Source organism: Stomoxys calcitrans, chromosome 1 (assembly GCF_963082655.1).
Source record: "Stomoxys calcitrans chromosome 1, idStoCalc2.1, whole genome shotgun sequence".
NCBI lineage: Eukaryota > Metazoa > Arthropoda > Insecta > Diptera > Muscidae > Stomoxys > Stomoxys calcitrans.
Window position 1 is genome coordinate 101,740,160 of NC_081552.1, and position 25,534 is coordinate 101,765,693.

A 25,534-nucleotide genomic window follows, 5' to 3' on the forward strand; every position below is an offset into this window, starting at 1 on the left:
GCGATATAGCCAATTTTCGAACTTAACCTGCCTGAGCTCAATATCTCTATTTTAAAAGACTGTAGGGTGATTTCAACAGACAGATGGACGATCATGGCTGGATCGCCTTAGATTTTTACAACGTTCAGGATTATATACATTATATAGTCGCAAATGGATATTTCGATGTGTTGGAAACGGAATGACAAAACAAATATACCCCCATAATTCGGTGTCGGGTATACAAACGTTAAAGTTTTAGTTGAATAAACTAAATTTTACTTGTAGAGAGAAGTATAAAAATTTGAAGAGATCATCTTACACATACGGTCCTATTTTTTTTGTGCCCCACTGAATTACAGCGTTGATTGCAACGGGCCTTTTGTATCAAATTTGGTAGAATTTACTTTCAATTTTTAGGGTTTGGACGGATGGTCGGCCCATTTCGATTTTGGTAGATTTTTGTCGGAATTGTATCTTTATACCCAAAGTCATAGGATAGGGGGTATATTCATTTAGTCGTTTTGTTCAATACATATGGAAATTTCCATTTCCGACCCTATATTCGTGATCGTCGTAAAATTCTAAGACGATTTAACTATGTCCATCCGTCAAGAATTAAGACATTTGACTGAAATTTGGAACAGAACCATATTCGTTTCCAAACGCAAGTTAAGTTCGAGATTGGGCCAAACCGGAATATATTTAAATAAAGTTGCCATATAGACCGATCTACCGATTAAGGTTCTTAAGCCCATAACAATCGCACTTCGCTGTAAAGGCTGGTACTTCATTCACTTTCCGCGACATTTTTCGCCGAGTACTTAGTTTAGAGCAAAAAACTCGCTGATTTCATTCAGTAGGACATTCCCTTATTACTTATGGTAAAATGTTAATATCTTTGATATATGTGTAGTGTTTGAAAAAAGTAATCGCGAAAAACATGAGGTTTGAATGGTGAAAAACGAAAACAGTACCAGCCTTAATTTGGAACAATGAGTTGCAAAAGTACCCCAGATATTCCGATAGAATGTGGTTAATATCGGACTATATATAAATATAGCTGACATATGTCGATCTGCTCATTTGAGGTTTTGAGCATTTTTACCCCATTTTGTTATTTCCCGAAATTGACAAATTTTGAAAAGGGAGAAGTTTTGGTCGCCCTAACATTCTTACCCGATAGAGACCTATACTCCGGAAAAAACTTATTTTGTACAAATACAAATCCGGTTATATTATCGTATATTATTAAATAAATAATAACAGTTACAAGAATATTGCGAGTATTTTGATTTAGTTTACAATTTTGTTCGGCTGTGAAGAAACTTTGTGGTTTTTTGAACAATTTTCGTCGGAAAATTTTATTGTAGTGGCAACGCTGAGATTTTTAACTTCATGCAATCGTTTCTTTGCTTAGCTCTCTCACATATGCCCATATTACTTATCACCTACCGCACAGCGGGAGAAAATCACAAAAACAAACTTGTAAAAAATATGCCGTGTGAGAACGGCTAAAGATCTGAGGTGTTAGCGAAGCCCTAGGTTGTCCGGGCGGCTTTTGGAAGGCCCTTAAAGTTAGTCACTACGCTATTTCGGATGCCAAATCTTGTAATCCGGTTTGTAATCCGATTTCAATTTTTTTTTGCTGGACAGTGCTCAAAAATCCCTACAAAAAAGTCCGCCTGAGGTCTACAATATCTCCAATGGTTTGGGGGATATTCGACTTTTCTACAATTTTGACCGAGACCAATTGACGAAGGCATTTGTGGCTCGATTTCCTTTTTATGCATGATTTGGATTCGTGACAATATTTACAAGGACTTTGCGGCAGAAGTGTCAATACTTGATAATTTAGTTAAAAGTTATACAGTTTGGAATTCAAAAAATGTGAAAAAGGGTATTTTCTGGATTTTGAAAGATTGGATCCAGTCGATTCCTATGATGTATGGCTTTTCTATATCTGTGATATAACAATGTAAGGACTTTGTAACGTCACCTATTGTCACGTTGCAGTCGAACTTGGTCAGTAGATTAATCTTGGTGTTTGCATCGTAGGCGCTGTCTTGAGTTGTCAAGGCTTTTGGTTTTCCGATGCTGTGCCACGTTAAAATTGATATTATTGTCATATTGGATTTGTAAACGAACGGGCTAGAGTTTATCTTCAGGGTGGTGAACTTCCGAAGGTTTTAAAACTGTACATTTCTGGTGGTTGATACTTCATTTATATTAAATATTTTCTTCAGTTCGAATTTCTTGCCCTTTTCGTCTTTAAAGATTTTTGACAGCTTGCCACCTTTTGTGCTGATAGAGAAGTTGTCTTTGTGAAATAGACAAAATTTCACGTAGCGCGGGTCTCCAAAATTCAGAATGTTTTTTTAGGTATTCTTTTGTTTTCTGCTTTCAGGTCTATAATATGCTATGTCTCATCTACCATTTGATCTAAATGTATGTCCTGATTTGTGTCATCAAGCATTTTGAGTAAATGGATTCGTATGAACTCCCCCAAACCCATTTCCTCCGCACTGCTATAAAGATTTTCTTCCAAAATATTTACATAGTGCTCTCCAGTCATTTTAGAGTACATTTTTATGAGCCTACCAACTCCTGAAGAGGAGGCTTCCTCCACTAAGTCATACAGTATTATAAGGTTTTTCGATTTTAGCCTTTGTGTTGGTTCACACCACACTCTTTTCCGATTTTTGCAATTTTTTAGTTCATATTTTGACTCATCTGTTCAAATAACTTTATTCCAAAATGATTTAGGCATATTTTAATACTTTTTTGCTGAAGCCAATTGTTTTCTTTTTCTATTGGCTGCTCGTAGGAGCAGCCGTTGAATCATCCAGATCGCCGTAAAAGCCATCCAGATCGCCATCCTCAAAAGAAATGAGAACCTAAAGTAGAACTCCTTCTGACTGCTAGTGCGGGACACGCACACAGAAGGTGTTCTATAGTCTCCGAAGGAGTAAAGCTAGCCGCTTGAAATTTTGCACAAATACTTCTTATTAGTGTAGGTCGGTTGTAAATGGGCCATATCGGTCCACGTTTTGATATAGCTGCCATATAAACCGATCTTGGGTCTTGACTTCTTGAGCCTATAGAGTGCGCAATTCTTATCCGATTAGAATGAAATTTTGCATCAAGTGTTTTGTTATGATATCCAACAACTGTGCCAAGTATGGTTCAAATCGGTCTATAACCTGATATAACTGCCATATAAACCGATCTTGGGTCTTGACTTCTTGAGCCTCTAGAGTGCGCGATTCTTATCCGATTGGAATGAAATTTTGCACGACGTATTTTGTTATGATATCCAACTGTGCCAAGTATGGTTCAAATCGGTACATAACCTGATATAGCTGTCATATAAACCGATCTTGGGTCTTGACTTCTTGAGCCTCTAGAGGGCGCAATTTTTATCCGATTTGAATGAATTTTTGCACGAAGTATTTTGTTATGATATCCAACAACTGTGCCAAGTGTGGTTCAAATCGTTTCATAACCTGATATAGCTGTCATATAAACAGATCTGGGGACTTGACTTCTTTAGCTTCTAGAGGGCGCAATTCCTATCCGATTTGGCTGAAATTTTGCATGACGTATTTTATTCTTACTTTCAACAAGTGTGTCAAATAAGGTTCAAATCGGTTCATAACCTGATATAGCTGTCATATAAACCGATCTGGGATCTTGACTTCTTGAGCCTCTAGAGGTCGCAATTATAATCCGATTTGCCTGAAATTTTGTATGACGGATCCTCTCATGACCATCAACATAGGTGTTTGTTATGGTCTGAATCGGTCTATAGCCCGATACAGCTCCCATATAGATCGATCTCTCTATTTTACTTCTTGAGCCCCCAAAGGGCGCAATACTTATTCGAATTGGCTGACATTTTACACAGGTCTCCAACATATAATTTAATTGTGGTCCAAACCGGACCATATCTTGATATCGCTCTAATAGCAGAGCAAATCTTTTCTTATATCCTTTTTTGCCTAAGAAGAGATGCCGGGAAAAGAACTCGACAAATGCGATCCATGATGGAGGGTATATATGATTCGGCCCGGCCGAATTTAGCACGCCTTTACTTGTTTCTTTTTATATTTTCGTTTATATATACCGGACCATTGTTGTTAAAACCCAGCATACTTAGGCGAATAATATCCTTCTGATTATGGCGATAGTTTTTAAAATGAAGTTTTTCTCATAAGGCGAAGTCCATTTGACTAAAATAGTGGGAGCAATTGAGTTGTTTTTATGTTTAATACGATAAATACTTTATACTTGGTGTGTGTTGCTATCTTTGGCTTTCCTTTTCCATTTGCATCTCCGATCATTGAGCTCGTCTTTAATGATCTCGCCCTAACAGGCAAAAAACTTGAAAAATGAAAAAAAATCTTTTCACCAATTTTTAATGCGGCGCTTTTTTTTTTGTTTTTTCCCTATGTTCACTATTTTTACCAAAATGTTTCCCTTAGGGCGCCTTTTCCCCGTTTTTCCATTCAAATAAAACATTTGTTTTATTGACATATGGCATCCTTACTTGGTTTTATCTTCCGCTCTTCTGATTCTATGTTTCTCCATCTCTCGCTTGCCACGTCATCAACTAATGAAAACAAATAGTAGTGTTTTAATGAATAAACAAAAATAATACTGTTTGAATGAAACTCTTAAATTGTAGTAATATGATATTGACCCTAAGTTTTTAAGGATTGTGCTACCTCAACTTCTACCTTATTCAACACACATCTTCACTTCTATACTGATCTCAAGCATATATCCCACCAAATGGAAACACGCCAAAATTATATCAATTCCAAAATCAAAGAATGAATTTCGTCCCATTTTAATTCTGTCATATACATATATCAAAAGTTTTCGAAAAGATTCTACAATACATACACAAGTGTTGGCATACCTTCTCAGTGGGTTTTTGTTGACTGATAGACAAGCGGGATTTCGCGCCGTTCATAGCTGTATTAGCGCATTGGTTGAGGTTTCTAATCCAATAATAAATGCCATTGATGACAATGAGTTTAGGCTTCTCGTGCTGCTTGATCATTCTAACGCATTTGATACTGTTGATCATTTTAATCACATGAAATTACGGATTTTTTTTTTGGTTCTCTTATACATCGACCAGCCTTATAGTATCTTATCTCAGTAACCGTTTTCAATCCATGTGCGTAGGCAACACGAGATCTAGATCCTTGCTAGGGCCTAAAGGAGTTCCATAAGGTTCGATAACCGGACAGTTACTGTTTTCGTTATACGCAAATGATCTTCCACTTCAAATAATTCACAGCAAAGTTATGATGTTTGCAGACGACGTACAAATATATATAAGTGGTTCCGTGCATAAGGTTTTTGAATGCATAACGAAACTCAACAAAGACCTTTCTCATGTATATGAGTGGGCTACGGCGAATGGACTTCTTTTAAATCCCCAGAAGTCTAAATGTCTTATAATCCATAAAAATAAGCACTTCTCAATACAAGATCCGGATAAAGTCATAAATAATCAGAATATTTATATTGTTTCTAGTGCAAGGAACTTAGGTGTTGTCTTTAACAAGACATTATGTTGGTCTGACCATGTGAATGTCATTGTCGGCCAAATATATGCGAAGCTGCGTGCACTATGGGCCACACACCCCTCCACTCCAATTCAAATCCGAGCCTTTTTAGCGAAATCCTTCCTGGTTCCCGGTTTAATATAAGGAGGTGAACTCTTCGCTAATTGCGACTCATCAATCCAGCGAAAATTAAACGTATCGTTTAACAAAATTTTGCGTTATGTCTATGGACGAAGGAGAACTCAGCATGTTTCTCATCTTGGAAATGCTTTTTATGGGGTTGGTTTTAATATTCTTCTCCGAATTAGATCACTAATATTCCTACAAAAGATTATTGCAAAATGAAAACCCAAATATCTCAATACAAATCATAAGGAACGTGTTTGCTTTTGAAAAGAAACTTCTCACTTATTTTAATAACAATATAACTTGCCAATTTTCTTTTAATTTTTAGTACATTCCTTTTCTTTTTAAATCTTGTTTTCAAATTCCTTTTTTATTTTGTTTTACATATTTTTGTTTGCTTTTTAAATTATATTTATTATTTTTAATTAAATAATTTGAACTTAATTATATACATATGTAAACTAGTTAATTCGGATAATTCATGGCATAATTCATCCTGTACTGTAATTATAAGATTTTATGTCTCGTGGTACAGACATTCAATAAAATTCTAAAATTTAAAAAAATCCACTTTATCTAAACTGACATTTTAATCATATCTATAAACCTATAAAATGAATCTCAAAAAACTCATGTCTTGCTTTTTTACTTAAACGCCAGAACTGTTATAAATAAATCGCCAAATACATGTATAAACTCGTATTTAGATATTTACGAATGTGATGGCAAATTTATTCGGTCTTCGTATTTGACGACACACATTTTTTTTAACACCATGCGTTGCTTACTGATTCAACATCGCAAGTCATCGCCACCAATACTAGTAGCGTGTGTTGTTGTTGCATTTGTATTTAAGTAAAAGAGCACTAATAACGATATGCCCTCATTTCCACTTTTGTCTGATGAAGAACATATACGTATGACAAGTCATAATGATGAAAATGAAACAGAGATAAGCTCTCCTGATTCTGATGAAGATGATGTAATTGATACAAAAACGATATTGCAAGATGCCATAATTGCATCCAGCACCTTGCTCAACTTTTTGGAATATCCTGCATCCTCGAACATTACGGAACAAGATAAAATTCAACAAGTAAAAGCGTGCTAAGCCGGGGCGAATCTTGGGAACCATGGATTCTGCTAAAAGTTTATACAAAATAGATGTAGGATAGATAGGACATAATTTTATTCTACTTATCAAACTTCTGTCAAATCAGCAAAAATTAAAGCTCAGGAATCGAACACGGATGGTCGAGAGACCGGTTTACTTGGGAACTATATCAGGTTATAGACTGATTTTGGCCGTATTTGGCACAGTTGTTGGACATCGCATGCGAAATTTCAGCCTAATCGGTCAAAAATTTCGGCTTCCAGGGGCTCAAGGAGCCAAATATGGCGATCGGTTTATATGGGAGCTATATCTGGTTATAGGCCGATTTGAACCGTACTTGGCACAGTTGTTGGAAGTCGTAATAGAACACTATATGCAAATCGGACAAAAATTGCAGCTTCCAGGGGCTCAAGAAGTCAAATCGGTTTATATCGGAACTATATCTAAATCTGAACCGATATGGCCCATTTGCAATCCTCAACGACCTACACCAATATTAAGTATCTGTGCAAAATTGCAAGCAGCTAGCTTTACGCGTTCGAGCTCTATCGTGATTTCGACAGACGGATGGACGGACATGGCTAGATCAACCCAAAACGACAAGACGATCAAGAATATATATACTTTATGGGGTCTTAGACGAACATTTCGAGGTGCTACAAACGAATTGACTAGATTAGTATACCCCCATCCTATGGTGGTGGGTATTAAATACAAGAAATGCTTTTGGCAGAAACTACAAAGGTTAGGAAGAAACAAGTAAAAGCGTTGCTAAGTTCGACCGGGCCGAATCTTGGGATCGTGGATTTTGCTAAAAATTTATACAAAATAAATTAAATTGTAGGGCATAATTTTATGCCACATACCAAAAAATTAAAGCTTCTAGGAACCGAACAAGGATGATCGATAGATCGGTTAACATGGGAGCTATATCAGGTTACAGACCGATTCGGGCCGTACTTGGCACAGTTATTGGAAGTCATACAGGAATACCACATGCAAAACTTCAGCCAAATCGGACAAAAATTGAGGTTTCCAGGGGCTCAAATCGTGAGATCGGTTTATATGGGAGCTATATCAGGTTATGGACCGATTTGGCTAGATCAGTACAGAACGACGAGACGATCAAGAAAATATATACAATATGGGGTCTTAGACGAATATTTCTAGGTGTTACAAACGGAATGACTAGATGAGTATACCCCCATCCTATGGTGGTGGGTATTATATTTTCTAAGTGTGCACATTAAATAAAAAAAAACAAATATCTATGTGAAAAAGAGTAAAAAATTTAACTCGATTATCCGGAACACTTCCTTTCCCGTGTCCACAGGTTGTGGATAGTGGAATGCGGAGTAGCTGCAATTGCAGCCGCGGACAATCAGCGGTATCAAGCGGAGAGTCTCAGTGAGAGGCCTAGCGGCACCGGCTAAAGCATATATACTGAGTGCCGATGATGCTCGATATGACAAGGCGAGTAATTAGCGCCTCTAAAAATAGCCCATGGCCTGATCTGTCCTTTGAACCTGAACGAGCTTGCTCGCCTATAGGAGCTAGACGGGGATCGCCAACTCCACATATAGACATGTGGCAAAAACACCATCCCTTGTTGTTGGCGATGACACACTATACATAAATGGTAGTTAACATACTACCAACCTTATTACCTTTTTACATGTTGATCAAAGGCTTGCGCAAGACCATTCATTTCTGCTTTCGAGACACACTAACAATCGTAGAGTATTTCAAGAACTGAACTCTTCGTTTAAAAATACAACATTGTATGCGACAATTGAGAACTGAGTAAAATAGATAATAAGACATTTAGGCAACGAGATGAGTGAATGCAAAAATAGATTGATTAAGATTTCAGTGAGTGCACTTTGAACAATGCATGTATTGTACTTTTTGCTTCAGACAAAGTTAAGGGTGATATTTTAGTTTTATCTTTTTGGCAACACTGGTTTAAAGAGCTCACACACGTTTCGTTGTTCTAGCAGTGCACGCACGTTTCGTGTTTTGTTTCACTGTCGAACATCTTCAGTTTGGTCTATAATTTAAGCATGCAAAAGCCACCAATGGATCCAGAAAAAGACACAGTTTGGTGCGACTTATAGGCTGGTGGCATCATTGGACCGTACTTCTTCAAAGATGAATGGAATCGTAACGTAAGTGTGAATTATGAGTGCTATCGTGAGATGATATCCAACTTTTTTGTCCAAAATGTAAGAGCATGACTTGCATGACATGTGGTTTCAACAAAACGGTGTCACATGCCACACGGCACGCGTACCTATGAACTTATTGAGAGGCGAGTTCGGTGAATATTTTATTTTACGTTCGGGACCGGTCAATTGGCCACCTACATCATGCGTTTTAACGGCTTTAGACTATTTTTTGGGGGGCTATGTTAAAGCTCATGTCTATACAGACAACCCCGCTTCAATTAACGCATTGGACTAAGCGGATGGACCATTTGAGAGGCAGTCACGGTCAACATTTGCATGAAATAATCTTTAAACATTAAATTATGTGAGCCGAACTATCGATTCTAATAAAAATTTCATGAATTTTTCTGAATTTTTTTTTTTGTTTTTTTTTTGTTTTTTTTTGTTTTTTTTTGTTTTTTTTTGTTTTTTTTTGTTTTTTTTTTTTGTTTTTCGAAAAACTTTCCTATGGCTCTTAAAAAATCACCCTTTATTTTTGTCGTCTGCTTTTGTAGTACGAAACAAGATATAGATATTCATTTACAGGTAGTGGCAATTGATTTTATTATGCGTTTACATTCATTTTTAATTATTTCTTTCTCGTCATCTTCAAACTGAAAAGGCTTATTGGTATTTGCAAATAAATACAGGCTTTTTTTATGGGAAATTGGTCAATTATTTATTTAACATTATTGCATCCAAGTTAAAAATTAGTTATTCTTTTAAATCTTTTGCAATTATTGCGTCTGATAGATTAGTTTGACATGTTTTTTTTTAATCTTTGTATATAGACTATAACCAGATGAATTGTAGGGTAGAATTCCCCTTGCAAAATGTTTCTTTAAATTTTTAACAAATATCTATGAGGCAGTTGATTTCATTTAAATTAATATTTAATATACAGTACATTTCTTGTTTTTCTTGTAACAAGAGGGTGCAGATACTAATCCGCCCCTTCCCACTATGGACGTAGTCCTAAGCCAGTAATCGGTTTGTTGTGTGCTCTAAAAACTATAAAGTAACCTCTAAAAAAAAAATTTTAAGTAAGGAATTCCGTGCTACTTACAAAATCCTTAATTGTTTTCATTACCACTCCCCTAAGTTGGTTCATGTCTGGTATTGTGTCTCCACCTAAGTGCCAGTATATGTTAGACGCGAAAGCCGGGCAATTACTTTAATGATGACGTTAGATTTGAGTTTAAGGCAGATTTCTTAAAAAAATTTTAGAAGTTTTGAACATGAATTGCAAAGTTTTTCAGTAGCAGCTACATCTGCGATAGATTTTCCCACAACATTATGAAATAAGTGAGCAACTCAAAAATTTGATTATAGCTGCGAAAAGCCGGTTTCATATTAGATGCACGTTCAGTCACAATCATTGCGTTATTGTCTAGCGTACAATTAAATTTATTTCATAGGTTATTCAGCTTTTTCAAAATATTTTCACTTACAAAGAGAAATTAAATTGGCAGAATATAAATTTTATTACTTGTACATCTTTTACCTCCCATCGAACTCATTTCGAGTTCATATATAATTCATCGTTTTTCAGAAAATGGATGGCTAGCGCTAAGAAGGACTTACGCAAGTGAATTAAATTGGCAGAATATAAATTTTATTACTTGTACATCTTTTACCTCCCATCGAACTCATTTCGAGTTCATATGTAATTCATCATTTTTCAGAAAATGGATGGCTAGCGCTAAGAAGGACTTACGCAAGTGGATTTCTGATCATAGAATAGTCGTAAGTCCAAAACCAACCGTTTTAATCGAACTTAATTCAGGTAAAATATCATTATAACACGTGTTGTTAATTTCGTTAATATTTCGGGCAATGGTGGTAGAGTGAGGCAGAAGGCTGTGTTTGAATCATGCCTGAGTAAAAAAATTACTATGGTCAGATCCAAATATATCTGCGATAAGATTAAGTTCGATCTGATCTGATGCTATATATAACTATGTCTGGTAGTAGATATAATTGGGTATGTTACCAGGCATAATTATATCTGCTATATATAATTATATTCAAAGAGATATGCTATATATAAATTTATCTTGTCTCGGATATAATTATATGTGGCCTTAGATATAATTAATAAATATTATTAAATATTAAATTAATAATAAATAGCACAAGATATATTTATATATGTACATCTTGCGCTACAAATAACTGAATTTAGTTCTTTCAGTGTTTTAACTTAGAGTTACTCACATTTTATTATACCCTACACCACTACTGTGATACAGGGTATTATAACTTAGTGCATTTGTTTGTAACACCCAGAAGGAAGAGAGATAGACCCATTGATAAGCATACCGATCGATTCAGAATCACTTTCTGATTCGATTTAGCTATGTCCGTCTGTCCATGTTAATTTGTGTATAAAGTACAGGTCGCAGTTTTCATCCGGTCGTCTTAAAATTTGGTAGAGGCGAAGCCTATTGAAATTGGAAAAAATCGGTTTAGATTTGGATATAGCTCTCATGTATATGTTCGTCCGATTTGCAGTAATACTAGAATAAAATGGTCGTTTGTTAACCGATGCTCTCGAAATTTGACAGAAGGATTTTCTTATGACTCCAGACATTACCAGCGATTTTCATAGAAATCGGTTTAGATTTGGATATAGCTCCCATATATATGTTCGTCCGATTTGCAGTAATAATGCAATAAAATGTTCATTTGTTAACCGATTCTTTTGAAATTTGTTAGGAAGGATTTGCTCTTGACTCTCGCCATTACTGATGAATTTCATGGACATCGGTTTAGATTTAGATCGTCATATATATATATCGTCCTATTTTTACTCCTAGAGCCACTGCAAGCGCATTTATTGAGCAATCTTCCCAAAACTTCGTATGTGAGAAATTTGCTTGAAATAGGTTCAAATTTAGATATAGCTCCCATATATATGTTCGTCCGATTTGCAGTAATATTGCAATAAAATGGCCTTTTGTTAACCGATTCTCTCGAAATTCGGCAGGAAGGATTTTCTTATGACTCGATATTACTGGCGAATATCGTAGAAATCGTATATCGCTAGATTTTCACCCCAACAGCCGCTGCAGGCGCATTATTTGACCAATCTTGCCAAAATTTTGCACAACGCTTTCCTTGACGACTACCACATTATCTGAAAAGTTTGCTTGAAATCCCACATATATGTACGTAAGATTTTGGGTAATTTGGCAAAAATGTTGTCGTTTTTCAACCGTACTTATTGTAATTTGAATATATTTGATCGCCGAGGTCCATCAAAATTGGTTCAGAATTGGAAATAGCTCCCACATTGTACTTATAGGGTATTATATAGTCGGCACCGCCCGACTTTTGCCCTTCCTTACTGGTTTTATTTTACGTAATATAGGAAATAATATATTCCTATAAGTAATCCTAAAGTGTTAGGTATTTTACTAAAAAAGTTTCTAATTCTCAAAAAGTGATATATTTTGTCATTTTTTAAAATTTGATCAATATGTTGGTGTTAACAATTGGTAATATGTGATATATTGGAGTTTTATTTTCTAAATGTAATATTGTTACAGAATATAAAATATTAAAAAATATTTTTAATTAATATAATTAAAGGTGTAGGGGTCTACCAAAACTCACTGTTCCAAATTTCATCGAAATTAGATAAAAAATGCTCCTATTATGGGTTCAGTACTTTATTTTAAGAGATCGGTCTATATGGCAGCTATATCCAAATATGGTCCAATCTGGACCACATTCAACAAAAAGGTGTAGGGGTCTGCCAAAACTCACTGTTCCAAATTTCATAGAAATCGGATAAAAAATATTCCTTTTTCGGCTCAATACTCTAAACATTAACGATATATTGGGTGTGAGTGCAACCCAAACACAAAGAGTAAAAGTAAACTCAAATTCATGTAAATGACATAACAGTCATTTTTTTAAATTAAGATTTAAGATTCAATTAGATATTATTATATATAATTGGATCCGTTTACATCTGGGACAAATTCGAGATACAATTGTATTTAATTGTATCAAATTGTATCCCATAATTATATATAACAATTTTTCGGATACAATTATATCTGATGCCAGATATAATTGGATCTGACCATATCAATTTTTTTTACTTGTGTATATATAGCATATCTCTTTGGATATAATTATGTATAGCAGATATAATTATATTTGGCCCCATATCGAATTATATCTACTACCAGATATAATTACATTTAGCATCAGATATAAATATATATAGTTAGATATGGTAGATCTATTTGAATCTTAAAGGATATAACCTTTTACATCTGATCCCAGATATCTTTGGATCTTACCACATACATTTTTTTACTCAGATATACAGAATTATTGCATATAAGAAACTAGTTTTTAAACATGCAGATACGTACACAACATAAACCCACAATGTTCGAAGTAATGAGAAAATTTGTGATAGTTCCATTATTGCTCTTCGAAAATCCACATGAAAACACACTTTTGGGCTGCATATGTTTTTTTTCTTTTTTCTATGAAGTTGTCAAACCATAACGATTTCTCATAATTAAAATGTTCTTAGAGAATTTTCGGAGTGGAGTTATCAGCTTCGTTGTTTAAAAAATTTTTCTTGTATACGTTTGTTTCTTATATCAGATCATTTTACAATGAAGGATCTAAGAAAAGACACGGTGTTTTGAAAATGTCCTTAAAAAGTTTCTTTTTTATACACGATGTGCTTATATCCGCTATATACTGTACATATTTTTAAGGAAACTTCATGATTGAATTAAGACATAACAGACATATATACTTTTTCCTTTCATTTATTTTCAGATGATGATAAAGCGCGCTCTTTCAGAATCGGGTTGCCCACCACATATTTTAGATAACCTAATGGAAAATTGCCATGAAAGACGCTGGCCGCGTGGATTGAGTTCACTGGAAACTAGGCAAAATAATCGTCGTATTTATGACAATTATATATGTCGGCGAGTACCAGGTAGCGAAGGAATGATGTATAATTTTCTTTGAAGTTTTTGTAGGAAGTTGTGTTGATGGCTTCGAACGCTAGACAACGGCAACGGCTCTCGCTGTTACTCCGTGTGTCCAGGTGGAATCCCGGCCGGGCTCTGCCGAAATTTTTTTCATTTTGAAGTTTATATATATATATATATATATATATATATATATATATATATATATATATATACTTCAAAATGAATGTATATATATATATATATATATATATATATATATATATATATATATATATATATATATATATATATATATATATATATATATATATATATATATATATATATATATATATATATATATATATATATATATATATATATATATATATATATATATATATATATATATATATATATATAAGTCTATAACCTGATATAGCTCCCATATACACCGATCTTACGATTTGATTTCTTGAGCCCAATTTTTGTGGTATTCCTGTATGACTTGACAAATGTACCAAGTACGGTCTAAATCGGTCTATAAGCTGATATTGCTCCCATATAATCCGATCTCCCGATTTGACTTCTTGAGCCCCCGGAAGCCGCAATTTAAAAATGAATACCTCCTACCAATAGGAGGCAGCCGGTTGTACGTACCGGATTGACCCGATGGAATCCTTCATCGCCAAGGACTGCCGCCACGGTGTAAAACACACTGATACCACAACAACAACAACCTGATATGGGCCCGGCATGGTATAGCTGTGAGCATCACACTTGCCTGACATTGAGGTCCGATCTGTGTGATGTTCATTGCTATCACGAAAAGCTTAGATGCGACCTACCGTCCACGTCTACGGGTTGCGGATAGTAGCATGCTCTATACGGAGTAGCTGCATCGGCAGTCGCGGACAATCAGCGGTTATCGAACGGAGAGGACCGGAACGAGCTTGTTCACCTACAGGAGCTTGATGAGGATCGCCACTTCCACATAAATATGCGGCTTCGACAACAACAACAAATGGGTTTCTACCGGATAAATACCCAATGCTTGGGTCCAAATATCCAAACATGGTCTGATCTGTACGATATTCGACGCAAAGGTGAAGGGTACCAAAACGCACTGTTTCTAATTGCGTCAAAATCAGATGAAAAATTATCCTTTTATAGGCTCAATGCCCTAAATCGGGAGAATGGTCTATATGACAGCTATATCAAAATGTGATCCGATCTGGACCACATTTAACAAGAATGGGTAGGGGTTTATCAAAGCTCTTTGTGCCAAATTTCATCGAAATGGGATGAAAAATACAGGAGCTTGATGAGGATCGCCACTTCCACATAAATATGCGGCTTCGACAACAACAACAAATGGGTTTCTACCGGATAAATACCCAATGCTTGGGTCCAAATATCCAAACATGGTCTGATCTGTACGATATTCGACGCAAAGGTGAAGGGTACCAAAACGCACTGTTTCTAATTGCGTCAAAATCAGATGAAAAATTATCCTTTTATAGGCTCAATGCCCTAAATCGGGAGAATGGTCTATATGACAGCTATATCAAAATGTGATCCGATCTGGACCACATTTAACAAGAATGGGTAGGGGTTTATCAAAGCTCTTTGTGCCAAATTTCATCGAAATGGGATGAAAAATTCTCTTCTTATTGGCTCAATACTGTATATCGGGAGATCAGTCTATATGGCAGCTATATCTAAATATGGTCCGATCTGGACGACATTCGACAAAAAGGTGTAGGGGTATTAAAACTCACTGTTTAAAATTTCTTAAAAATCGGATAAAAAATGCTCCATTTATAGGCTCAGTACACTATGTCGGAAGATCGGTCTATATGGCAGCTATATCCGAATACGGTCCGATCTTGACCACATTTGACAGAAATGGGTAAGGGTCCACCAGAACTCACTGTTTCAAAATCGGATTAAAAATTACCATTTTATTGCCTCAAGGCAATTCCGATATCTTGAGATCAGAGGGTCAGGTTTCTATACAAAGAATACGAAATCATCAAAAGTTGTGTGGAAAATGTTTTTATACTCAAGATATCTGCAAAATTATAAATACTCAGCTTTTGGGCATAAATGGGTAAATACCCGGGTATCAACCCAATTTACCGGGCAAATACCTTTTGGGTATTTACCCATCGCTCATCTCTAGAAATTCGGATATAAACGAAAGCGGTAAGCTGCTTATCGAATATATTATTATTTACAATCTGGTGATTTGTAATAAAGGGAATAAACCGAGCTTTATTACAAGGAACAGGGCGAGGGTATTAGATGTTACCTTTGTATCGTAAGATCCAAGTGGACGGATATGCGACTGGGAAGTGTTGGATGACTATAGCTTCTCTGATCATCGGTATATTAGTTTCATCTTTGGGGAAAATGCTGCAGAAGTGTTCCTTCGGCTTAACAGAGGAAATGCGGATTGGGATAGATTTCGGCACAGATTCTGCACGACTATCTCTTCTAGACCAGAAAAGGAAGGGGAAACTGCGGAGGATATAGACATAATTGTCAAGCGGATCACGAAGGCCCTGAATGACTCTTTTGCCAAGGTGCAAACAGCGACCGCCATGGTGGACCCCAGAGCTGGTTGGTCTAAGGAAGAACTGAAAAGAAAACTCTTCAATGGAGCGAGAGCCACAAGAGCACTACACGATTGGGACATCCATAAGACTGAGCTTAGAAAATATAAGGGCGAGCTGAGAAAGGCTCAGAATAAACCCTGGGTAGAATTCTACATCTCCGTGGAGGATACATCTGAGGCCTCTAGGCTAAGGTAGATCCTATCCTCGAGACCTATTAAGGTGGGATATATTCAGAAGTCGAAGAACGCATGGACAATGTCTAGTGAGGAAACACTAGAACTAGTGAAGAAACACTAGACACACACTTCCCGGGAAACTCTCCAACAAACAACGTGGCTCTAGAAGAGGTTGTCACTGGTACTCATTCGTCGGAGGTTATTGAGGAAATTGTGCCTGAGCCGAAAATCCTTTGAGCGATAAAAAGTTTTGACTCCTTTAAGTCGCCAGGAAGTAAGAAGGAGATCAGTATAGCTATTGGTATCATAACGGGTCACATAAAACTACGAGCCCACTTATGTAAAATCGGTTCGGCAAGTGATAGCATGTGTAGGGCATGCGGGGCAGATGATGAGACGTTGGAGCATTTCCTTTGTCATTGCCCGGCTTTCGCGTCTAATAGATACTGGCACTTAGGTGGGGACATAAAACCAGACATGAACCAACTTGGGGAGTGGTATTGAAAACAATTAAGGATTATGTAAGTAGCACGGAATTCTTAACTTAACATTTTTTTTTAGATGTTACTTTATAGTTTTTAGAGCGCACAACAAGCCGATTACTGGCTTAGGTGTATGTTCATAGTGGCATGGGTCGGATTAATATATGCAGCCTCTTTTCAACCTAACCTAACCCTAAGTCGCCGGGCCCTCATTATATATCACCGGTCGAATAACAGACTGTGTCCGACAGACTGGCTCCTTGGCTTATATACCTGTGGGATGGAGGGACATGAAGGTCATTTAACTTCCTGCCAAAAGCAGGAAAACTGTACCATACGGAAGCGAAAGATTTTCGCCCTATAAGTCGTGCCATCCTTAATGCTGGCAACTCTTGAGAGTTTGAAGAAACATATCTTAAGGCAAAGATCCCTGGAAATCGCCTGTTTCGTGAACAGCATACATATAGTAAAGGTAAAACCACTGAAACAGCCCTTCACGAACTAGTGGGCTAATAGAATGTTCTCTCGATGTCAAGGAATATGCAATAGTAGCATTTTTTGACATTGAAGGTGCTTGCAATATTGTTAGACCGACGTCAATCATGAAGGAGTTGGAGTTTCTAGGAATCAACTCTACCGTAAGAAAGTTTATTAATAACTTACTGCATTACGGCAGGCATGCGATCTATGGAACTAAAAAGATGGACCAGCAGAGGAACACCTCAAGGAGATGTATTGTCTCCTCTACATGAATATAGCCATTAACAACATATTATTGTCTCTGAAAAAAAAGGCGTAAAAGTAGTTGCGTATGCTGATGACGGGTTCTTGCGGTTAGGCGAAAGTTTCCCAGCATTCTAAGAGAAATACTTCAAGAAGCTCTAGATGCAACAGAGAAGTGGGCTAGAATCTGTGGGTATGTCTCTAGCGATATGTAAGCTTAGTCTTCAGGATCAGACCCGAAGGACAGCGAATGATACATCGTCACAAAGAGGGGGCTGTGACCATTCCAAAATTATGTGGCCTATTCTAGACGTTAAGAGGTCTACAAACAAACGTCTCAGACATTGTGTCCGTCATGATAGGTCACTGTTTGGCCGGGAAACATGCTGACAGACTGGAGGTTGCCAGTAACAATATGCCGAAGCTGTGAGGATGTCGAAGAAGAAGAGACTATAGAATATCTGCTATGTGTGTGTCCCGCACTGGCAGTCAGAAGGAGTTCCACTTTATGTTCTCAGTCACTTTTGGCGAGTTAACCGTGACTGATCCGAAGAGATGCGCCAGGTTGTTCAACCGTCAATTTATCGTGCATCCCGAGAGAGACAGGGCAAGGAGGAGAGCCATTCGCCGTATTCGTAGTCTCCGAGCCGATGAACAGCCATCACAATTTACCGTGGGCGAAGTTACGAATGTCATCCGTGGCGCCAAATCTTCCAAGGCGTTGGGCCCCGACGGAATCTCTACATTGATGCTGAAGAATCTGGATTTACCTGGAGTTGAGTACCTTACCACTGTCCTTAACCTGTCATTGAACACTCTTATAGTTCCCGATGTCTGGAAAATGGGCAGAGTGATCCCGCTACTGAAGCCTGGTAAAGACCCGAGTTTGGGGGAGTCGTACAGACCGATCTCCCTTCTCTCACCAGTGGCTAAGACGCTTGAGGCATTACTCCTCCCGAGCCTCGTAGGAGAATTTCCATTCGCCGAGCATCAACACGGATTTCGGAGACTGCACAGCACAACAACAGCTTTGCATGCCATCACCACACACATTTGCCGTGGCTTCAATCAACCCAGGCCATGTGATAGGACGGTCCTCGTGGCATTGGACCTATCGAAGGCATTCGACACGGTCAGCCATGCCAAATTATTTGAGGACATCGCCAACACGTCCCTCCAGCCAGGCCTTAAACGTTGGGTCGCGAATTATCTGTGTGGCCGCCAGTCATTTGTGGAATTTAGGGATAAGAAGTCAAAACACCGTAGAGTGAAACAGGGAGTTCCCCAAGGCGGGGTGATATCTCCGGCTCTGTTTAACCTCTACCTATCCTCCATCCCACCTCCTCCAGACGGCATAGAGATCGTATCATATGCGGACGATTGTACGATCTTGGCATCAGGCCCCCCACCCATTGATGACATCTGCGATAGGTTGAACGTCTACCTCAACGAGCTTGCCTCATATTTCGCTGCAAGAAATCTGAAGATTTCCGCCACCAAATCTTCAGCCACACTGTTCACTACAAATACGCGTGAGGTGAATTCTGAGCTGACTGTGATGGTCGATGGAGAATTGATTCCGACCATCAAGTGTCCCAAAATACTTGGCGTCACATTTGACAGCTCCTACACTTTCTCCCCACATGCCACAGCAATCTGCAATAAAGTCAAAAGTAGAAACAAGGTCCTCAAGTCACTCGCTGGCAGCACTTGGGGTGCAGACAAAGAAACCTTGTTGACCACGTACAAAGCAATTGGCCGGTCTGTGGTAAGTTATGCAGCGCCAGTGTGGTCACGTCAGCTTTGTGACACGCAGTGGAATAATATTCAGATCTGTCAGAATGCCGCCCTCCGAACTGCGACGGGCTGCCTCCTTAGTTCTCATGTGGACCACCTCCACCAGGAGACAAAGATCCTACCAGTTCGAAGACATAACTACATGCTGTCTAAGCAATACCTTTTGGGCTGTTATCGCAGAAATCATCCAAATCATCATCTTGTGGATAGATACCCACCGCCCAGAAGCCTTAAGGTAGATCTACATGATCTAGAGCGTGAGGTCCAGCGCTACAAGAGAGAACCTCTAGATCAAGCAACATATCAAGCAGGTCTGAACAACATTCATGCAGACACGGTAGCAGACGCGTTAACTGGCTACCGGGTGAATGTAGTCCTTGGAGAACGACCGCCACCCATTGCACCCGAAGAAATCGACCTCCCCCGGCAAACCAGAGTGATTCTGGCTCAATTACGTTCCGGCAGATGCAGCCGCCTCAATTCCCACAGAGCTAGGATTGATGCCGACGTGCAAGATGTATGTCCCGACTGTAACCAGGGACCGCACGATACACGTCACCTGTTTAACTGCCCGGCCAGACCCACTCGACTCAGACCCAGATCCCTGTGGACGCACCCCATCTTAGTCGCGGAGTTCCTGGGTCTTGACACTCAACAGAATCAAGCAGACGAAAGATAGTACACAATAAACTGCTACAACAACAACAACAACAACCAAAGGCCACTATGGACATAACCACGAAAATCTAAGTTAGGAATTCCGTGCTATTTACAAAATCCTTAATTGTTTTCCATACCACGCCCCTAAGTTGGTTCATCTCTGGTATTGTGACCCCACCTAAGTAGCGGTGTCTGTTAGCCTTGTAAGCCGGAAAATGACATAGGAAATGCTCCGTTGTCTCATCATCTTCCCCATAGGATTTTCGTCCAACCGGTCGTTTCGCTGGGTTCGTCGACAACGCTCTTAAGTAGGACTGCATCCTCTAGCTTTGGTCCTTCCGTGTAACATGATCTTCCACATGGCAATACTACGGTGCCGTCAATCCAAGACTGTGCCACTGAGAGCAGTGCCTCGCACTCGACCTCAAGTGTCGTCTAAGGTATCCGATCGGAAAGCTCTTCCATTGCTTCCAGGTCGCCTCGATTATACGGCGATGGTATGAGCTGCTCCTGTCCTCAATCCATTCTCCCATCGCCTTAAGTCTCATAGCCGCAGTATAACCTCGCACTTAATTTGTATGTCTACGGGTCGGATAACTAGAATAGTCTCCAGTGCCCTGATGGGCTTGGTCCTTATCGCTCCGCCTATGCCAAGACATGTTCTATGAACCCGTAATATTACCCTTTCAAATGCAAATTTGCACATGAACATTCCATTAAGGAAAAGGGGCAAACTTCTCACATATCAATGATTGGAGTCCGATTCAAGTTTAAGCTCAATGGTAAGGGGCCTTCTTTTTATAACCGAGTCCGTGCCCAGTGCGATACCTCTTTTGAGTAGAAGTATTATCCTAACGTTGAACTTTTTCTCCATCGCAGTCCACCAAAGTACTGAGGCGAAAGTAAGTACCGGTCTAATCACGTTCCTGTAGAGCTAGTGGACTATCCTGGCATTCAGGCCCCATTTCGAGCCTATGGCCCGGCTACATAATGCCCAACATCTGTGAGTCTTCTCGGTACGCTGCTAAATGTGACACTTCCAACTCAGTTTCCTGTCCAAGATCACTCCTAAGTATTTGACCTGGTCAGATATCGAAATCGTTCTATTGAGGAAACGTGGTGCGTCAAAGTGGCCCATCTTCGTCTTCGTCGTGAGCAGGCAGATTTCAGTCTTCTCTGGGTTAACATTGAGACCCCTAGGTCTAGCACAGTCGTGTGCCATATGTAAGATCCTTTCGGACCTTCTGCATAGCTGGTTCGGTTCCTTACCCCTAGATGTATTATAAAATAGTCCGCGTAGCAGAAGGGTTCAAATCCCTCTTGAGTCAGCATCCATAATAGGTCATTTATGGTGGTCACCCATAGGAGTGACGATAACATGCCCCACCTTGTGCCACTTGCTGCCTTATATTTATGTAATGAGACCCACAATTTATCCATCTGTTCCGTAGCATAGTGTGTCGGTCCGCACATGTTGTAAACCCCCTCGATGTCAATGCATACTTCCAGTGTGTACGTCTTGGCATCGAAGGATTCTTCTATTTTATGTACAATCCCGTGCTCCACCGACCTTCCTTTGACAAAGGCATGCTGTTTGTATTTGAGCATTTCGCTGGATGTCCTACTCTTTATCATGGTATCCACAATACGTTCCTTGGCTTTGAGTAGAAAGGACGTAAGGCTTAAGGCTGTAGGCCTTTGGTGTCGCATAATTTGCCTTACCGGGCTTGGGTATTGATACTACCCTTGCCTTCTTTCAGGCTTTCGGAGTATATGCAAATCCTATGCACACTTTAAAATTGTGGCCAGATGGGGCGCCAGGAAGTGGGCCTCCTTCTGTAGTAACGCCGGAAATATTCCATGAGCTCCGGGTGACTTAAATGGTTTGAAGCTCTTCAAGGCTTCCTTTACCATAAATTCCGTAATGATAAGCCTTCGATCAACCTCTTTATTCCAAGATTCCGGTGTCTCCATGAGCCCCTTCGTATCCTGGGGAAAATGCGTATTCATCAAAAGCATCAACATGTCATCCGTTGTCTCTGCTCTCACTCCCATGGCGTCTACTAAAGTTTCAGTTTGGGCATGGATTTTTAAGAGAAACTTAATAATCTTGGGCGTCATTAACGCTATCGACCTGGTCGCAGTAAAGCTTCCAGGAGACACGTTTTGCCGCTTTGGTAATCTTATTATATGCCGTGAACGGTGTGCGTGCTCTTTTGTAAAGTCTGTGGACCTCTTTCCCAATGTTGCGTATCTCCCCGGTCATCCAGGTTTCCTTTGGGCTGATTTCCTTTCTCGAAGAGGACAAATATCTTCGAAAGACCCCACTATTGCAGTCGTAATCTTGTTGACATTGGAGTTAATGTCTTCCATGCTTCGACAATCTTAATTATCTTCCCAAGTCTTCTTCTGATCAGTCTTCTGAATTTTATCCAGTTGTTTTCAACTCATTACAATTCGGCGCTGGCTGTGCTATTCTAAAACCAGTGTAGCGATGGTCAGAGAAAGAGAACTCCATGGAGACTGTAGGGTCTCCATCCTGAACCTCATCGATCAGATTTTCCGAACATATTGTCACATCTTTAACCTCATCCTATTAGCAGAGGTAGCGGTGCTACCAATGTTGTTATGCTATTAGATCGTTAGTATTCAACAATTCTGAGAGGGCTTGGCCCCACTTATTAATGGTACTACCCCACGAAATGTGGTGAAAGTTTGTATCGCACCCTTAAAATACCTCATGTCCTGAGTCGGTTATTGTCTCGTCGTCGGTCCCCTATAATACGCCATGCCTTCAGTCGTAGCCAAACTTGTCACGGAGACTTGATGAATGCTCACCACAATGTGTGCATTCCTCCTTCTCCTCCCTGTGGAAGGCCTCTCATTTCTCCACGACCAAATCTTTGTCCATCATGCGTTTCGTTGCCTTTGTGAACTGTGGGATGTCCATCTTTCTCACAAGGGCCCAGGTATTGTAGATGCTTCCAACGAACTTTTTGAACATTTTGAATTTTGAGCTGCTGACACAGCTCATAATTCGTATGGGTGGACTCCCTTTAGAGTTGAACCCAAGTTCGAAAAGCCGTTCGTTTACCAGATGCTCCACTTGGGACCGATGATTTGGTGAAATCATATCAGATGCACTCCCGACATCGATGACTGCATAAGTCAACTCTGGTGTGCTTCCTTGCCATTCCCAGATACGGACATTTTTCTTCAAGGAGCGAAATTAAAACATGTCCGCTCCACTCAACGGTTACTATGTAAAAAAAATGAATTTCCATGAGTTCTTAATGAGGCCCAATTTGGAAAATAATATGCAAACTTTTTTTTTTATTTTTGATGTCAATTACTTTATTATAATTGATGTCAATTACAATACAATCAATTGAAACCCAATACAGTATCGACTAGGTTTACACATGTTTGTTTTATTCTTCTTTCATTTGCAGGCAAGCAAGCTGTTTTGGTTTTAAGTTGTGATAATTCCCACATGTCGGAGGATGTAATGGTCGAGCCTGGTCTTGTAATGATATTTGCTCATGGCATAGAATAAACAAAATAATATAAACATATATATAAAATTTAAAAATTATTTTTCAAACGAAATGTTATACATTGTCTTTGAAATGCTTCAGACTCACTACCTTACTACGGTAATAATACCTGCATAGGTATATATGTACGTACCATGTTCTAAGTTCAAAATTATTGTAAAACGAACAGTGAAACCAAATTGAATCTTTCACCGATTTTAATGTTAACTATCATTCAAAATGCATATGAATATTGTGTTAATTTTTTGCAAACATAGGGTGACTTACGAAATGTTAGTTTCTTTTTATTCGAACGATGTATTGTGTTTCAAAACGCCACAATACTACATTTTTACATTGTATACTATTTCAAAATGTATCGGTAAAGTATTTTTAACGCAACATAAAAACAACAAATCATCAGTTAGATTGTTGATGCTTTTTTGCTTTTGCACATACAATGGATAACAAAAGGGCAACAAATTAACTATGTTTTGGTAACATTTTTAATATTCTTATCACTTATTTGATATTTTAAACATTTTTAGGTGGGTACTAGGTTTTTTGTTTTTTTGAAAAACTTTCCTTGATTCATTCTATCGGTGGTTTGACAATATTACCACGTTTGATTTGTTTGGATTTCTTGGCCAAAATGTTGCCATTTGCATATAAAAGTTAATATGACACCAATCAAGCAGTTGATAAGCTGCTCACGTACATGTTACACACAAATTGTGAGTGTGTGGATCGTTCTCAAATTCATATGTGTTGTAATTTCAGTCAAAACCCACCCCTTCAAAATTAATAAATGATGAAACACAAAACTATTTTAAAAGAAACGAATGCAGCTTTTACTTGTAAATATAACTAAATTTTGTAGCTTTTCATTGGTATAAGTTAAATAAGCACAACTTTTCAAAAACCTTGCCAGCATCTTCCATTTGTTTGAAAACAATGTTGCAATTGCAAGACCAAAAGCACAACACTATATTTCGCAATCGTTATCACTTCGTACAGATTCCTTGCAATAGCTTGTTATGAAAGAAACATTTTTTATTTTTTTTTTTTAGTTTTAGAAGCATATTTATATTTATAAACAAATTCTTTCTTATTTTTGCATCCATAAACACTAAATTGTTTTCCATCCCGAGTAAGTACGTGTGAACAAGATCACTTACACTAACAAACACTTAGTTACAATTATATATGTATTTATTTTACTTTTGGGCGTCGTGAAATGTAAATTTCCCCTAGATGAAAAAACTAGTTATAGCGAAATAAACACTTTTCATCAATATTTTCCGCTTATTTTTTTATATGGAGTTTCACCGCGAAAACCGAATATGGTACCAATCTTTTAATAAAAATAAATTATGTATTGTACGTGTAAACAAAGCCCACGGTAGCTTTGTTTCAGAACTTTAACTTTAACTTTGCATTGATACATTTTGGAAGTCAGTCATACACTGCAATACCCACACACACACACACATACACAATTCATATGCCTCCATGACTTTACATTCATCCTCACACACACTAAGTTTCGTTTCAATTTCTAAATTGGCCTCAATGA

General features: G+C 38.2%; 1 protein-coding gene across 1 annotated transcript in view; it reads left to right on the forward strand.

The window, feature by feature from the left end:
- Positions 1–25,255, forward strand: part of LOC106092368 (E3 ubiquitin-protein ligase NRDP1) — a 52,318-nt gene extending 27,063 nt beyond the window's left edge. The window contains exons 5-6 of the mRNA XM_013259203.2: positions 13,821–13,986; positions 23,875–25,255. Of these exons, the coding sequence (XP_013114657.1) occupies positions 13,821–13,986; positions 23,875–23,978 (270 nt within the window). The 3' untranslated portion in view covers positions 23,979–25,255. The remainder of the gene's footprint in view (positions 1–13,820; positions 13,987–23,874) is intronic.
- Positions 25,256–25,534: the final 279 nt, after the last annotated feature.